The following is a 16,045-nucleotide window of genomic DNA, read 5'->3' as shown; positions in this document are numbered from 1 at the left end:
CGCGGTCGGACGCTGGCGCGAGTTGAACTTGTCTCGGCCGGCCGTTGCAAATCCTCGCTGCACTGATAATTTCTTTGTCTGTCGAGAATGCTCACACGGCGACCCACACAAGGCACTGGAGCTTCACACCGGCGTGCTAAACAGATGCCCGTACACACACGCACATACACACACGACCAAAAATGGTTTTTAAAACTCCCATAGGGAGTTTCTAACCACGTGACACGCACGTCACGACCAAAAATACTTTTTAAACCTCCCATAGGGAGTTTCTAACCACGTGATCTAAAACTCCGTGGGGAGTTTAACATGGTCATGTCGTTCATAAACTCCCTCATTAAGCAAGGGGCGTTTTACGACGACATGTGCCGACTTCACTCCGCTAGCACGGAGTAAATGATAAAGGCATGGGGGTTTTAGGAGCTCATATGCTGGAAAAGCTCCCATCTCGGCTAATTTTTGTTTACAGTGTAGTCAAGGACCCGTCTTTTACTTTTACGTGGACGTCGAGGAAATTGATTTCAGTTCTTGAGTATGTGTGAGTGAAAGTTATGTCTGGATGAGCTTTGTTGAAGGATTCTATAAAATTAATTAAGTTCTCTTGTGTATCCGTCCAAATGATAAAAATATCATCTAAGAAGCGTTTGTAAAGAAGGGGCTTAATTTTCTGGGTTAACAAGAACTTACTTTCAAGATCATTCATAAAAATATTAGCGTAGTTGGGTGCCATTCGAGTCCCCATAGCAGTGCCATTTATTTGTGGATAGTATTGGTTATGAAATTCAAAGCTATTAAGTTGAAGTACCAGCTTCGCAAGGGTTTCAATTACTGTTGGACTTGGCGAGTCATCACATTTGTGCTCACTATAGCACTCTACTAATGTTTTGATGCCGTCTTTATGGGGAATATTAGTGTAAAGGAAAGTTACATCAAGAGTTACAAGAAAGGCACCATCAGGGATTTTGATATCGTTGATGATCCGTATGAAGTGGTTGGTATCACGTAGGTAGGAGGAGTGTGTAGGCGGAATGTCCTTAATTACGGAGTCTATGTAGCTTGATATTGGTTCGCTGAGGGGTTTTTTTTTCTGTATGTACTTTTTCTTAACCTTTTTGTCTCTCTCTCGGCTCGAAGAACGATGATATAAAAGCGCATCGAAGCCTGGTAAATTTCATCCTGATGAAGATCAGAAGATCGGTCTCCGATCGAAAAGTCGACAAATAACAGTTTTTTAGAAGCTATACCTTTTTCCTAATTATTTTAGACAGACTCTTCATATATATATATATATATATATATATATATATATATATATATATATATATATATATATATATATATAAAGTGGCAGCGGGAAACGACACGTGGCCTCAGTAAAAGATCACATTTCCACATCAGAAACGGCAGATCGGTGACAAGCCCACGATTGAAAGAGCATCAGTCATTGGGAAACGGCGCATAGCAATACACGTGACCGGCGCACCTTCGATGGCCCATTTGTGTACACCCGTATTTCCGTACACTCGCGGGCGCTGGGTTTTTCGCGAATTATGCCGCAGTCGCCTCCGTAATCTGTAAGTCATACAAGCTTCGCTTTAAAAACCTTAAACAGGCGAATGTAGTGCATGTATGTATTCATAATCCCAGCGTTGTTTTCTTGAACGTGGAGCATGCCAAAACATAGAGTCGGGATGATAGCTGTCCCGTAACATTTGTCAATGTAAATATTGACAGCTGGGCAATTTTATAGCAATTCACATTTTGTGCGCCAATAACAGGAAGTCGAAGGAAGGTACAGACGCCACAATAAAGAGGACAGGAGTAGCTGTCACTCTCGTTCTAAAAAAAATACTCCAAGTACCCCGCCCATAGACGAACAGAGCATCCAAGAAAATCCGGAAGACCAGTGGGAGGCGTTGATGACGTGACTAAACCCTGAGGACCAGCTCCGACTGGTGGACAGGGCTCTGGCATCAGCTGAAAGCCATGGCTAACTGGAATGAGGAAGTCACCCCCCTCTGGGCGAAGAGAACGCGCGCCTGGTCAGACAATAATGTTTAATTCTCTCTCTGCCAAACCTATAAACGACTGTTGTCTGTATACATATGCTCCATTCATCTCTCATTATCCGTGTGGTGTCGTCCATTTGGGTTCGAAGCACTCGCATGTGGACACAATCTCTATGTCTCCGAATATATTCTAACCGTCTACACGCATGCGCCGTCCATGCAGATGCGTCGACTTTGTGGAAGTGGGGTGGTAAACAATCAATAAAGTAGGACCCACTGTTAGTAAGATAGTCACGAGGGTTTGATGCGTGCTGAAGTATGCACTCGTAAACGCTTTTGAGAGCAATGCACCATACAGTTGACGTCAGTGCTGCGCCGTGCCGTGATACATAACTATAAGCGTGATGACATGACTCATATCGAAGCATTCTCTTTGAGCTCTTTTGTGCTCCCACTCCGCGCTATCTCTGAGCTGTTGACACGGCTACGAGTATAAAGGATCGCTTCTCATGCTACAGAGTCGAGCGTAATTTGTGATGGAAGGCCGCCTGTCCTTAATTTTCCAGCAACCACTGCATCCATGCCTAGTTCACTAATCGAATTAGGCAATCTTAGCAACAAAACTCAGTCCCATTTAATATGGATTAGTTAGTACGAGTCTAGGGCTTGAGTAGCTGCCCGCGAGTTCGCGTCTCTCCTGCTAAAATTAAAAAAAAAACTAATTCTAAAAATCTTTGTGGCAGTCGATCCGCGAGGCAATAAGTTCTTTTAACGAAGAAATTCAATGATTACTTGATTACTTAGAAATGTGTTGCAGTGCCCCTTTCAAGGGCTACTGACACAAAATTTTGCGGACAAGATAGCGTACGGGACCAACTTCCGTGAACATGCGTGCGTATATCGCCTACCAAATCTCAACAGTGAATCTAGCTTGGGAGGACATTTATATAAATTTTGATGCTCGCGTGCATGATCTCGAGCTATACGCCGCGCCTCGCGACATTGGCATCATCCAAGGTGACCTGAAGATGACCCCCAACTTCCGACACGTCACGACTGCGGCCAAGCTCCGAGCTGGCGCAGTTAGTATGATGACGTCATAGCCGCTAATGGGCTTTTGCCGCGCTTGGGCCAGCAGGCTGCTGTTCGGCGGCTCCTCGTGAGCCCGTGGCCACGGCGAATGTGCGGAAAGTGTGGAAGCCTCAATCAAGAAAGTCGTGACCACCAGGCGACTACGATGAGGCGCCGCACATGCGGCAGGTGAAAGAACGTCAGCAGACGATGCAGGCAGCCGTCACAGGAGTCGGCGCAGAGGGGGCAGGCGTGGCGGTCGCCTCTCTAGGCATCTAAAGGGCGGCACCGATTCTGCGCGTACCTTTGCTCAGGCATACTTGTGACGTCATTGTTTAACGTGCGGGGTTATGGCCGCGCATGCTAGCTATTTGACGACAATGGTGGTCAACGACGCCTGTTGTTACATTCCAAGAACTGTTCAATTTCTACCTTTATTTCCGGAAAGCCGGTTACCGATTTCAGGCCGTTGTGAGAAGGGCGTCATTGCTTCATTTACAGTTTTGCATCCAATGCGGAGGGTTTCCTTTCGGCTCGTCCATGTTCAGATGCCTGCGCATGCCAATGATCCCCATACTGCTCCTTTTTTTTTTTTTTTTTTGCTCGGGATGCTGTGTGCGAACTGCTTTACGAGAGACGTAGCAAGATGCCGCTTATGGCAAGTTGAGGCGCATGAACCAAATTGCGTGTAACGATAAATAAACGGTTCTTTGTGTCCCTATTTTTCATGCCACTGTAACGAGTAACTTTCTCCGAGCAGAAACGCTGTGTGCGATTTCGACCCAACCATCAAGGCAAGCCTGCTTTCTTGCGTCAGTAAAATCATCATTCCATCGAATTGAGAAGAAGCAGAAGCGAGGAGTTTGGTTGTCGGGCAAAGCAAATGCAACTGTCACATAGTCGACATATTTTTTTCTGGTGTTGAAGTCAGTAACTATCTCCTGTGTAACGATTTAATGACATAATTTAGCATAGTAACGAAGAGAAATGATCCCATTTTGTTTCGACAGGACAACCCGTTACCTTATGAACCACGAGACAAACGTTGTTCGTCCCGCTCGAACGAACAGTAAAAGGTCACATACGGGAAGCGTATTTTACTGACCAACCTCCGGACGTCCCCAAAAAAGAAAAACAAAGAACTGTTAAGCTGCATAACCAAAAAGGCAGAGAAAAATGATAACCGCGCAGGTGAACTCACACTCCTACCTAAAGAAATTAACAATTACACTTGTACCGGAATTTTAGTATTATTTACGCTGCCGACTCTATTAAGGGGGCAAGGTAGGAATTTACTATTTACAAACGCTCGCGTTAATTCATCTTCGCAGAACAGTGACAAGCACTGTTGTCCCCGCTGGCGCAAAAATCGAAAGTCTATAGGCTCCGTGACGTCTGCGCTGTTCGTGTTAGGAATCGCGGGGGCATTGTGGTTGCTTCGTTGTGGTCATTGTAGTCACCTCGGAGTGAACGGCTGCTGACTTGTTGTTGCTACTGTTGCCCTCTGAGCATGGCACATACTCTTTCCAGGGCATTGCCCGAGTAGTGGGTTAATTTTTTTCAATATTTTCTGTATTGCGTAGTTCCGAGATGCGATAATTGTTTAATCTATTGATTTGAACTGGCAATTGTCAGTAATTAAATATTTAAAGCCGGCAGAATTTAGCGAGATATTCTTTTAGTCGCAATGATAAAGTCCTCAATGGCGAAAGAAACATCCATCTGGCTGTATCCAAGAGTAGCGGCCCCAAAAGAAAGAAGAACCGGCTTTGGTTATCCGAGGCCTGGCTATCGAAGAGGTGGTACCAGTATTCGTTTCCTCACTGTAGTGAACATGTGAGAGGATAGAAAGAAATGACCCCCTGATTACAGAAGAGGCTCAAAGGGGAGTCACTAAACCAGATCTATGAAAGTAAAAATTGAGGGAGGTAACACGGCAACAAAATTTCGTGATGGCCCCTTCCATCATACGTGAGCTAGATAATCCGCCGCGTCAGGGAAATAAAAAGTGCTCGTACTCCGGAGAAGGAGTCAGTACTGAGTCTGATAAACTTGTTCTGAATGCAAGTACGCGAAATCTCGCCGTCGCGATGTGTGCTGTTAGTGCGAAAACACGAATGATAGACGCAAAAAAGCGACGTCTTTGGGAGAGAATCCGCGATTTAATTTAAAAACAAATCTTTGTGGTCAGGTACCCAGATGAAATTAATACATTGAAGATGAACGGGAACCAGTGATTTAAAGAGCTTCAGTGTAGGTGTGTCACCAAATGCACAAAGAGAAGAGCACACAGATAATGAGTCAGTTATATTTGCCTCTACTTTAACCAATGAACTTAACTCGCGTAAAGCTAATATTGTTGCCCTGAGGTCAGCAAGAAAGACAGGAAGGACATCAGAGAGCCGTACTAAGAAAGACCAGTCAAGTTCAGGGTATAATATATTCTGATGCCAGATCTTTCCTCAGACTGCGAAGCTTCCGTTGTAATACCAACATTGCTTGGTAGAGTATTTCGATAGTCTTGCAACAACCAATTTAAAATGACGTAAGGTAGTAATTTCGCGCGATTCAGAAAAACATCGTGATACAAAATTTCTGGAGAGTTACGCTGCATAGCAATAAAGAAGCACGTGCGTCCAAAGCAGCCACGAGCTTCTTCATCCTCATCCTCCTGCGACATTATTTAGACAACATTGATGATCGTCCCCACTCATTACCTTCTTCTTCGAACTTGCCTTTCGCAAACTCCTTTGAAAAAAAAACACCGAGTACGTCAAAGTCTTTAAACGCCTCTGGTGGTGACGTTGCAGCAGGCGGGTTAGCGTAGCATACACAGCCTCTTGTACCGAAGAAATCCTGCGTAGAGGCTTCCTAAATGCCGCCGTTCCTACAGTTAACTCGTCTGTGTAGGTCGCGTACACGCTTAGAAAAACAATTCAAGCAACTTCACTGACTTCACGACGCGAAGACTAGTTAAACAGTGGAGCTGGTTGCATCAGACTGCTATTTGGTTGCTTGACTTTGCTCTATAACACTTTTGCCAACGTCTTCCTACACGAAAGCCCGGTCTTCCTATCCAACGTCACGGAACAATTCTTGCAACTCATTTAAAGTACAGCTGCTTATATTGCGATTGAGACGCGCACAACGAACGAAGAGGCCGTTTACACATATTGCGCAAGTGGAATCCCGGGAAACACTGTGAGTATTCTGAGTGGGACACCGACTGTGTGCACTTCTTTTCTCTGCCTGCCCTTTCCTTAGACTATCTATCTATCTATCTATCTATCTATCTATCTATCTATCTATCATCTATCTATCTATCTATCTATCTATCTATCTATCTATCTATCTATCTATCTATCTTCTATCTACTATCTAGCTATCTAGCTATCTATCTATCTATCTATCTAGCTATCTACTATCTATCTATCTATCTATCTATCTATCTATCTACTATCTATCTATCTATCTATCTAGCTACTATCTATCTATCGATCTATCTAGCTATCTATCTATCTATCTATCTATCTATCTATCTTCTATCGACTAGCTATCTATCTATCGATCTATCTTCTATCTATCTATCTATCTATCTATCTATCTATCTATCTATCTATCAGGAACCGAACGAGTCTCGAAACGAAGGGTCAGCTTGAAATGAAAAACTGAAGACAAAACGTGGCTGGAGAGTTCTTTTATTTTTACATTTTCATTATCTGTGCTCGAAATCGTTCATTGAAACGTCGCTAGATACACCTGTCGGTCATTAGACGATGGCGCTGTTTTGAGAAACCTGATTAGAGATAGTGTTGAAAGTCTTGATGCTTGCGAACATACATGCGCGCAATAAGAACAATGACACTTTCACGCCTTTGTTTGTTTGTTTGTTTGTTTGTTTGTTTGTTTGTTTGTTTGTTTGTTTGCAGATGCGGTGGTCCACTTGATGACAAAACCACATTTGAGACTGCAATGATTCAATTCAGGAGACATCGACAACTGTAACTTGAGAGGTGACGGGGTCCCATTTAGATGTTACCGAATAGCGGGGGCATTAGGAGCAATGGCCCGCAGCCTGAGTTTCAAGCTAGCCGTTGGTTGTGTTCTGACATTCGTACTCGTGGATGTCTGCTTCGACATGAGTGGATATGGTGAAGGAGGTCTCAGGGTACGTTAATTCGTTTATCTCACAGCAGGTCTTTTTGGGAATCCTAATCTACGACCCAGTTCCAACATGCGCACGTCTATCCCACAGGCTATGTTTCAAGGCCCTTTCGTGGTGGATAGAAAAGGGGCTACTGCTGCTCAACGCCAAACGACCCCGACCTGGAATCAAAGCCATGCCGTCACCGGGATTCCCAAAGATGTGTTGAGTGACAGTTTACGATCAAATATTTCTGTGCCAGAGCTGTGTCCCCTTGTATCTCCGAATCTGGGTGAGTCTGAGTGTGCTCGAGAATCGACTTCGAAAACCCGCATTGGTGAAATGCAGTCACTGTAACTTGTCTGTCACGTTTTCTGCAGTGTTTCCTTCCCGTTATTTAATTAACTTACATAAAGATCCGTTGTGGAAACGAGCCTTCTTTGCTTTCCTTCAGCGCCCGATTAGGCCTACATCATAAATTATATAGCCCAGGTAGGGCCCGACATTCAATCTTTATTCAGTGTGTTAAATGCATGACGATTAAATGGAATCATCTCGCGCAAGAATGGTTAATCAGGGATGATTGGGAGATGCCTTTGTCGTGCAGAAAGCAAAAAAAAAATACGGTGATGACAACGATGCTTGCAGTTACTCATTTAGATTTGCATAATTTTCTCATGAAAGAACAGGAACTCAAAATAGGGTGTAACATCTTTGCGTTCAATTGACTCTGCGGAAACAGATGCACGACAGTTATTTCAACTCTCTTTTTCCTATTTGCAAACGGGAAAGTTAATTTTTGTTCCAGGTGAGCGTTTAATAGGGTGAACGTATGAAGAACAGGCCAAGGAGACACGCGCAGTTACTGACTTATGAGTAGCTTTATTTTCACGAGTGCAAATAATACATGCGTAATTAATGCAAACATTTCCACAATGCAGGAAGCAATACAACGATCACGTGGGTGTAGTCGTCGCGACATCACGACGCTTAATAACGACAGTCCTCCCTTGCCACGTATATGACTCTCTTTAAAGACACCTATCAACTCTCCTTTGGGTGCCACGACTCTCCGAAGAGTATAATAAAGAGAGTTCACGTGTCCCTTTAAAGAGAGTCAAAAAAGATACAAGAAAGAGAAAGAAAGAGGAAGACGGAGAAGAAAGAAAGAAAAAAAATAAAGAGAAACAAGGAAGGCTCCTCCTCCTTCAGGCTTGGCACCACTAGTGAGGAGCTGGCAGAATTTTTTACTTAGAATGTAACGCGGCATCGGCGTATATATGCGTATTGATTTATCAGACCAGTCACGTTGACAAAGGAGCGTTAGTAGGGGCTATATTGCCGGGACGGTGTATGCACTCACAATTCTCAAGTTTAGCCTTAATCGCCAGAACATTGGCAGGAAAGTAGAGAGGTGGGCGAGTTGGAAACTACGCATGTTTTAAAAAATGAGCGCGCACATGACGGGGCACGAGATGAGAGCGACAATGTACGAGCGCTGGCAGGTTGTGGCTTTGGTGACGTAGTTGCGCTTTTGTGCCCTTTCATTTGTGCACCTGCAAGGAGGCCCCTATGTACGCCCTGCCGCCGGGAAAGCGAATAAAGAAATCGTGCTGACTGCGCACACTACAAAACACCTGCGATAGTGCGTATAGCACGTGCGTAAGTCGGTCTCTTTTAGCCAGTGCAGAAGCCTTGCAGATGATTCAGAATAGAGAACGCCACCTAAATGACGCCTGCCTAATGAGATCGTGCAGCGGCGTGCCAACGTGTTCATATGTGCAAATATCAAAGCTGAATCATTTCAAGAGTCGAATACGTATAGAATAGAACGAACTACCTCATTAGCATCGCATTTCAATATGACCACGTAGATTAAAATTAGTGGCGTCGAATCACTTGTTCTTGTTATTAGAAAACGGGCGTGGCACCTAGAAGTGCAGCTCGCATTTCAAGTTTCTGTGAGATATTAGGACTGCGTAAGATAAAGCTTCACGCCGTACCACTTGAGGAAATGGTCCGTGCATGCTTTTGAATAACCGCATTGCAGTTGGTATTAAGATTCCACGTTTAGGAAATTAACAAGTTAGGACAATTACGAAGATTTAGAAAGTACGATTTTCTGTGTTACGTTTTCTGTACTGAGGATCAAAGTATAGTATTGAAGACGAAGGGAGGAAGATTCGACGAAAGGCGGCGGAACTGCAGCGAAGCTGAATCATACACTTTTTACATGCGTGAATCTCCGGTTAAAGTAAAGGTCAACCGGTAACTCGGAGCCTCTTTCTCTAAGGCAGTCACAGAGCTGTGCTGCGATAAACGAAAAAAAAAACATGAACATTTAAAGCACGACGGAAGCGCGGGTACCGAGAGTTAGTTGCGCGTCATACTTTTACGCATAGGAAGCTGGTGAAAAAGTACAAAAACGGCCGTGCTTTCGCTGGTTGTCGTCATCATGGAAACACTGATAACGAAAGAAAAGCTCCGTGTATTCATGTACCGAGACAGAAACCATAAAACTGCGTTAAAGTTGTTCACGTACCGATAATGTATATATATATTATATATATATATATATATATATATATATATATATATATATATATATATATATATATATATATAATATATATATATATATATAACTCGGTATCGCATTATGCGAGCACAACTATTAGCAAGAACTTTGCTGCGACTGCTCGTATAATGAAAGCTAAGTGGATGACTGAATGGAGCCGAAAGACATCAAAATATATTGAACTATACTTCGATATAATCTAAAAGAACATGTGTGATTCAGTTTTTTACTCTTTCTTTTTTCAGACCGCCTTAGGCTACCTTAAGATTTTTATAACGTAAACAGCAATATAAGGCGGAATTCAGCGCGCTAGATGACACTGTGGTCTCTTTGGGCCTCACACCTGCGGTGGCCCGATCTCCAGAAACCATGAGTCGTTGTACTGTTGACGCATGCAGAAGCCGCATATCAATCTTCCGCGTGATATATGCACTCAGAACGGCAGTTCGCTGCCCTAACTAGAACTTTATATAACGACTCAGATTTACCACGACTGACGTAGGATCGCTGACGACAAGTACGTTTAGCCGAGAAAAACAATGAAAGTTAAGAAACTCAAGCCATTTTTAACGTAGGAGTAGGAGGCGATGCATCACACATTTGCGAGAGACGTGCTCGTACGACGTCGCTGTTGATAGCACTCGCGGTGCTAGACGAATGCAAATACATATCTAACATCGCAAGAATACTTAAGGCAGGAGGCATCGACGAGATTTCTGCTCCAAATATATACTCAGAAAGTTTCTCTACACGTATAAACAATAAAACCTGGGAATTAGGAGGTCGTCCACTCAAATGCGCCATTTCGATACTGCTGCAGCATAGCTCAACATCAACGATTTTGACATGGCGCAGGATTTATCCTTCGAAATTACTACCGCGAAGAAGCGCGCCATTTGGCCCCGACGAGTACAGAAGATTGGAGCGATCGTCAACACCTTCCCTCAGACATTCCATGAGTCTGTGAACAAGGTTTAGCAGAGAAAGGACAGGGTTGTCAAAGCGTCCTCTCCTGGGAGCCCTGCTTGCATCGGTTATACGGTTATGACATATATGGCACAAGGCGAACATGCGATTTCATACCATGTCAAAAGCTAGTTGAGAGAGTGGTCGCCAGGAGCCTTGCAGGATACTGGCTCGTATCGTACCTCTCCTCATGTTTGGCAAGTATCTACCAAAAATAGGAAAGCTAGGAAATCTGTGAGAGTATAGGAGTGTTGTACTAGGCCCGGCTGCTGACGAGCGCGAGTGTGGATCAACCTTTAACGCCGAGCTTCAGGCACGTCCACAGTATTACAGATAACGCGTGATTAGGCATCCTATAGCTACGTAAAGGTCAGCGTAGCTGCACGTGCATACGATGCACAGGGTGCTGTGGGCAGTGCCATCGCTCAAGTGTGAGGCTACAGCTCGGGTAGTTAAAGGGACACTAACGGCACATTAAAATTTACGTGAGAGTGAGAGGCCATTGTTTGAGAACGTCTAAGACGTAAATGATATCAATAGCAGCGCTCTAGTAATCGAGAAATTAAGGTAAACGTAGGACAATGTGTGCGCCACCAGTGGGACGTTTTAGAACGAACCCGATGACGTCAAGAGTCCAGAGTACAAATTATCACTAGTATTCAAGCTACTTATGATTTTAAAAAATGAACATTCCGAGCATTCCAAGACATAATAAAATGCTGCTTGTGCATTTCTGTTTGATTCACGAAAAAAAAGTCACTGTTTCGCCGCAAGGGCGAAGCAATGAATGCGATAGTAAGAAATTGGAATGTCGCTCGAAGAACGACAAGCAGCTCGATAGTTGCAGCGCGCCGCTGAAGCACAACGAAGGACGCCCAAAAAGAACACACATGGTATACACAGGACAAGCGTGAACTAACAAATGTCACAGTTGTTGCGTCTTTGTGTTCGAGCAACGCGCTGCAAGTGTCGTCAATGAAGAATAAGACACTCTTAGAAATTTCTTTCTCTTTTAAACTGCGGCGCGTGGAGTGACCCCTCTGCGTCTCCTGCCACACGGGGGCGTCTGACGCAAAGTGCGCCCGGTGTTTTTTTTTTTTTTTTTCGTTCCACAACACGAGTGGGTACAGAAAGGGGCCACTTTGTCGTGCGCGTTTCAAGGGCAGTTTTCAAATTGAAAGAAAATGTAAATGTAGGAGCGTTCCGTGATAGAAAACACGCTCAAGCTCCTCCGAGATCTGCTTACCACCGGCGGTAAATGGTGTATATAAATAGCCCGCCGTTATTTTGCTGGCGCATGCATGGCGCGTTGTTGCGTAGCCTAACGCATCGCGCGGGGGAGAGAGAGGTCGCTGGTCGGGTGCCTCGTAATATTTTCTTCTGCTGTATTTTTTCTTTGTGTCATATATATATATATATCCGGCGTGACATGACGGCGACTTGACGTTACAGTGGAGAACGGCGCGGGTTGTGCAAATGTTCCGTTTTCGTAGGGTTGCTCTCCTTTCGCGCGGTCGCGTCTAAGTGGTGGTTTCGTTATCGCGTACTGCTGCGTGTGCCGTGCACGCTCGTGAAAGTCGCTCTAACGGAAACCTCGACAAAATGCCGTGTCCATGTGATGTTGTGTAATGTGCCCTTCAGAGCAGACACCACAGCGTCGGCTGCCGAGCAGTAAATACAGTCATCGTTGGGCAAGGCAAATGTTACGTCAGGAGTCCTTTTCAGGCGCGCGATTGGAAGTGCGCTAACTCTGTGCCGACCCCTAAAACGTGATTTTAATTCAAGATAAGTACTTCCTTCGCACGAAACAAGCACTACGACATTTCTGGAACGCTATTTCAAGAATCAACGTCGACTAACATTTGCCTTTAGTGTCCCTTTAAAGCCAATAGCCATTACTCTCGTGGTTGAGACCGTCTTTACGTCACCAGCCCGCCTGCCATCCTAGTCTTTGATGAATGCAGCTGCCTCTCTGTTCTCACGCGTCATTGTCAAGTTTTCATGTTTTCTATATCTCTGAATAACGATCCCATCGTGACGTGCTTGTTTCGCATTCGCTATTTCAGTTGGCTACATACCCACGAAGATGGACGTACCGTCCTTAGACGCGGTGGAAAACGAGTTTCCTGACGTAATGCCGGGTGGCCACTTCCGGCCAAAGGAATGCACATCCCGGCACAGGGTGGCTATTCTTATACCATACCGAAACCGGAAAGAACACCTGAGGATATTTATATACAACATTCATCGGGTTCTGGCGAGGCAGCAGATTGACTACGGTGTCTTCGTCATCGAGCAGGTAAGCTGTGCTTCTCAGTCTCCCGCAATGATCGCAGCGTGCCACTCGCGATCAGACAGAAGAGAAATAAGATCTGAGAAACACGGGTTAGCACCACTTCTTGCTTTCCTCTCTGGATAGTTCACAAAGTGCTTGCTATATAACCTTGTTTAAAAGGGTTTCTATAAAAAGTATCGGGTAGGGTTACGGCAAAGTAGATTTATTACAGATATCGCTATAATGCCTCAAATGTTTAAGGCATACATCCCTTGAGCATCGACACGCTTTTAGCAGTGGCTTTTCTACGACTCGAAGACTCCACGGTAGGAGGATTTCAGAACAACTTTTAAGGACACAGGTAGAAGCTTCTTTGAAGGCACTTAGGGTCCCATGGGGGTGTTCTTTGAGGGTGCATTTGATTTTTGGAAATAGAAAATAGTCTGCTGTTGCCCAGTCGGGGCTGTAAAAGGGTAAGGGAATCGTCGCGATGTCGTTTATCGTCAGGTAGCCAGCTATTGTCAGGCCAACACAAAAGCTGGTATTCAATCATACCTCTGTCCAATCATTCGCTGCCTCACGCGCTTGTGCAGTCACTCGACGAGGGTCCACTAAAAAGACGATCTAGCCTGAACGAACGCTTGCAGGCGTCTTGCACTTGGCTTTTCTTGACTATCACATTTCCCACCACAGTGCATGCGCGTTGCGAGCACACTACTACGTACAGTCATGACGGGAAAAGACTGCTCCCGGTACTTTTTACACAGACCCTGCATTATGGACAGCACTAGTTTTCATCACATAATTATGTAAATTTTTTTTTACCATCATTTCGACCATGGCTCACAAACTCGCCTCAGCTAGCCTGTGTTACGACTCGGGTCCAGCGGGTCACGTCAGTGGTAGCTGGCCGCCGCCGGAGAACCCGTTAGCCCATCTTTTTCAGGGAGGAAGGCGCGTTCGTACTAGAGAGAACAGAAGTTTTTTTTACATACAGGCATGATGAGAGATAGCAAGAGAGGGAGCTTTTTACAAGTCTTCGGCTTATATAGCCCCAAGCCAGACAACCCTGAGGCACTCAAAACCGGTGTCCGCAGCTCCCGCCAATCCGGTGACTTGCCATCCCGGCGTCCGGCATCAAGAAAGGAGGCAATGAGTCACACAATACACTCGTAGGTGGCCATTGGGGAACACCAGTGCACCACACACCTCAAGTGCCATGCCCCGACGACTCCGATACTGAACGTCAGCGAGGAGGAAGTCCGAAAGGGGAATGGGGAGGTGTCGTTGACCTCGGGGAAGATGGACAGCTTACCTGAGCACGTGCAGACCTCCATGTGTGTTCTCAGGCAAAAGAATGTAGTGGTTTGGTGAGAGCCCTTCGAGGGCTGCTATTCCGTGCCGACAACAAAGGCCGGAAAAGGGGTGTCTGGGATACTCCTGAAGTTTTGCTCGGAACCCGTATACGGCGGCATTCAACACTCGCTCGACCCCGCGGGCGTAAGCATTCTCCAGGAAAATGCGGCGCTTTGTGTCTCCTTCCAAGCGCCGACTTATAGGGAAACCTTCTGACTGACAGGCGGGTGCGTGGACTGACAGGCACGCCCAATGGCGCCTGCCAAAAAGAACTCTAGAGCAGGTCGTAACACCGGCCGCAGTAACAAATTTAGTCCCATAAGGGCCAGGACAGTGAAGATGTTAGAGCAAAGGGGAGGGGGGGGGAGGGGGGAGAGTTGCCATTTGAACGAACGGCTTTCCCATATCCCATATATGGGTCACTACTGAAGGGTATTTGACGCCCGGTTTGGAAAAAAACATATCGATACTGGTTTCCACAATCACTAAAATCTTGACGCCGATTTGCAAATACGAAGTTTTTGTTCCACGCTGATGTTTCAACTCATGGTGACAGCAAGGCGCGCCCCACACGCACACAAAAAAATAATGCTTGAGACCAGTCCCGTCGCTGTAGTTTACCCAAACAAAGCGATATAATTGGAATAGACAAGTAAATAATACGAGTAATATTTAGCAAAGTCACAAAACTTTATTCCGTTAGAAGCCGCGGGCCGCATGAGGCCCGAGGACCGCGTGTTTAAGCCCCTGATTTAGACACTCCCATTTTGTATGTTACAGTGAAGGCTTTGGGCTTGTTGTCCAGTTATCATAACGGTGCTGCTTCAGTGTATTGCTTTGCCTGAACGACTCACTACTCACACTGTTTCTGAGTGGTAGAAACACAATGTAACCCAGGAACGCAACGCAGCAACACAACGTAACTAGCAAACTCGCAGCTTGGACTCATCTGTGGGCGGTCACCATTGGACATGGCCATGCAATACTCTGTGCACATAGCCTTCTGCCCCTCTTCATAACCACTCGTCACTCAAGTCACGCTTCATTCTTCCTTCAACATCTGGCTTCATCAGTTTATTGGGATTCCTCGTTTCCTTCTGGGTAACTGAACGGAAAAGTAAACAATTGCGGAAACGAGTGAAGAACGAGGTCGACCCGGAAGATTAAGAACATACGGAGAGGTGAGCCAGTGCTCACCTAGTGCTCACCTATATAACGCGTAGTTATATTATGCTGGGATTCATGGTATAAAAGAAACTAAAATAGAAGAAGACACCTTAGGAAGAGAAAGAACACATAAACGCAGAGATTAACGTGCAGTCAGCGTCAAAATTTTACGGACCCACAAGAGACAAGGAATAATTATGGCAGCTTCGCACTGGTGGTGCCAAGCCTGAAGGAACATAGCTGGGCGGCCTTCCTTAGCGTATCAGCCAAGCCTAGCCTAAAGATAGCCAGTTAATGGGTAGATATAGCCACATAAGCATAGGGATGTACGCAGCCACACCAGCAGAGCGGCGTTTTGTTTGTAAACTGACACCGGGCGTCTCGTGCTCTCTTCGCGTCTTTCTTTCTTTCTTTTTCTTCTTTCTCTTCTTTCTTTCTTTTCTTTTCTTTCTTTCCTCTTTCTCTTCTCTTTCTTGTCT

The 16,045-nt window shown here is 45.2% G+C and overlaps 1 protein-coding gene across 1 annotated transcript; it reads left to right on the top strand.

Annotated features, from left to right (window-relative positions):
- Positions 1 to 1,736: 1,736 nt before the first annotated feature.
- Positions 1,737 to 13,067, top strand: LOC119376954 (beta-1,4-N-acetylgalactosaminyltransferase bre-4; the record flags this gene model as incomplete). Its single annotated transcript, XM_037646612.2, is given in 4 exon segments — positions 1,737 to 6,281; positions 7,010 to 7,248; positions 7,336 to 7,516; positions 12,835 to 13,067. Coding segments are annotated over 3 exon segments (519 nt in total), but the record flags the coding sequence as incomplete, so codon positions are not given.
- Positions 13,068 to 16,045: the final 2,978 nt, after the last annotated feature.

The sequence above is a fragment of the Rhipicephalus sanguineus genome, unplaced genomic scaffold (assembly GCF_013339695.2).
Source record: "Rhipicephalus sanguineus isolate Rsan-2018 unplaced genomic scaffold, BIME_Rsan_1.4 Seq2973, whole genome shotgun sequence".
NCBI classification, from domain to species: domain Eukaryota; kingdom Metazoa; phylum Arthropoda; class Arachnida; order Ixodida; family Ixodidae; genus Rhipicephalus; species Rhipicephalus sanguineus.
Note: the sequence above shows the minus strand (reverse complement) of the source record. Positions and strands in the feature narration are given on the sequence as shown.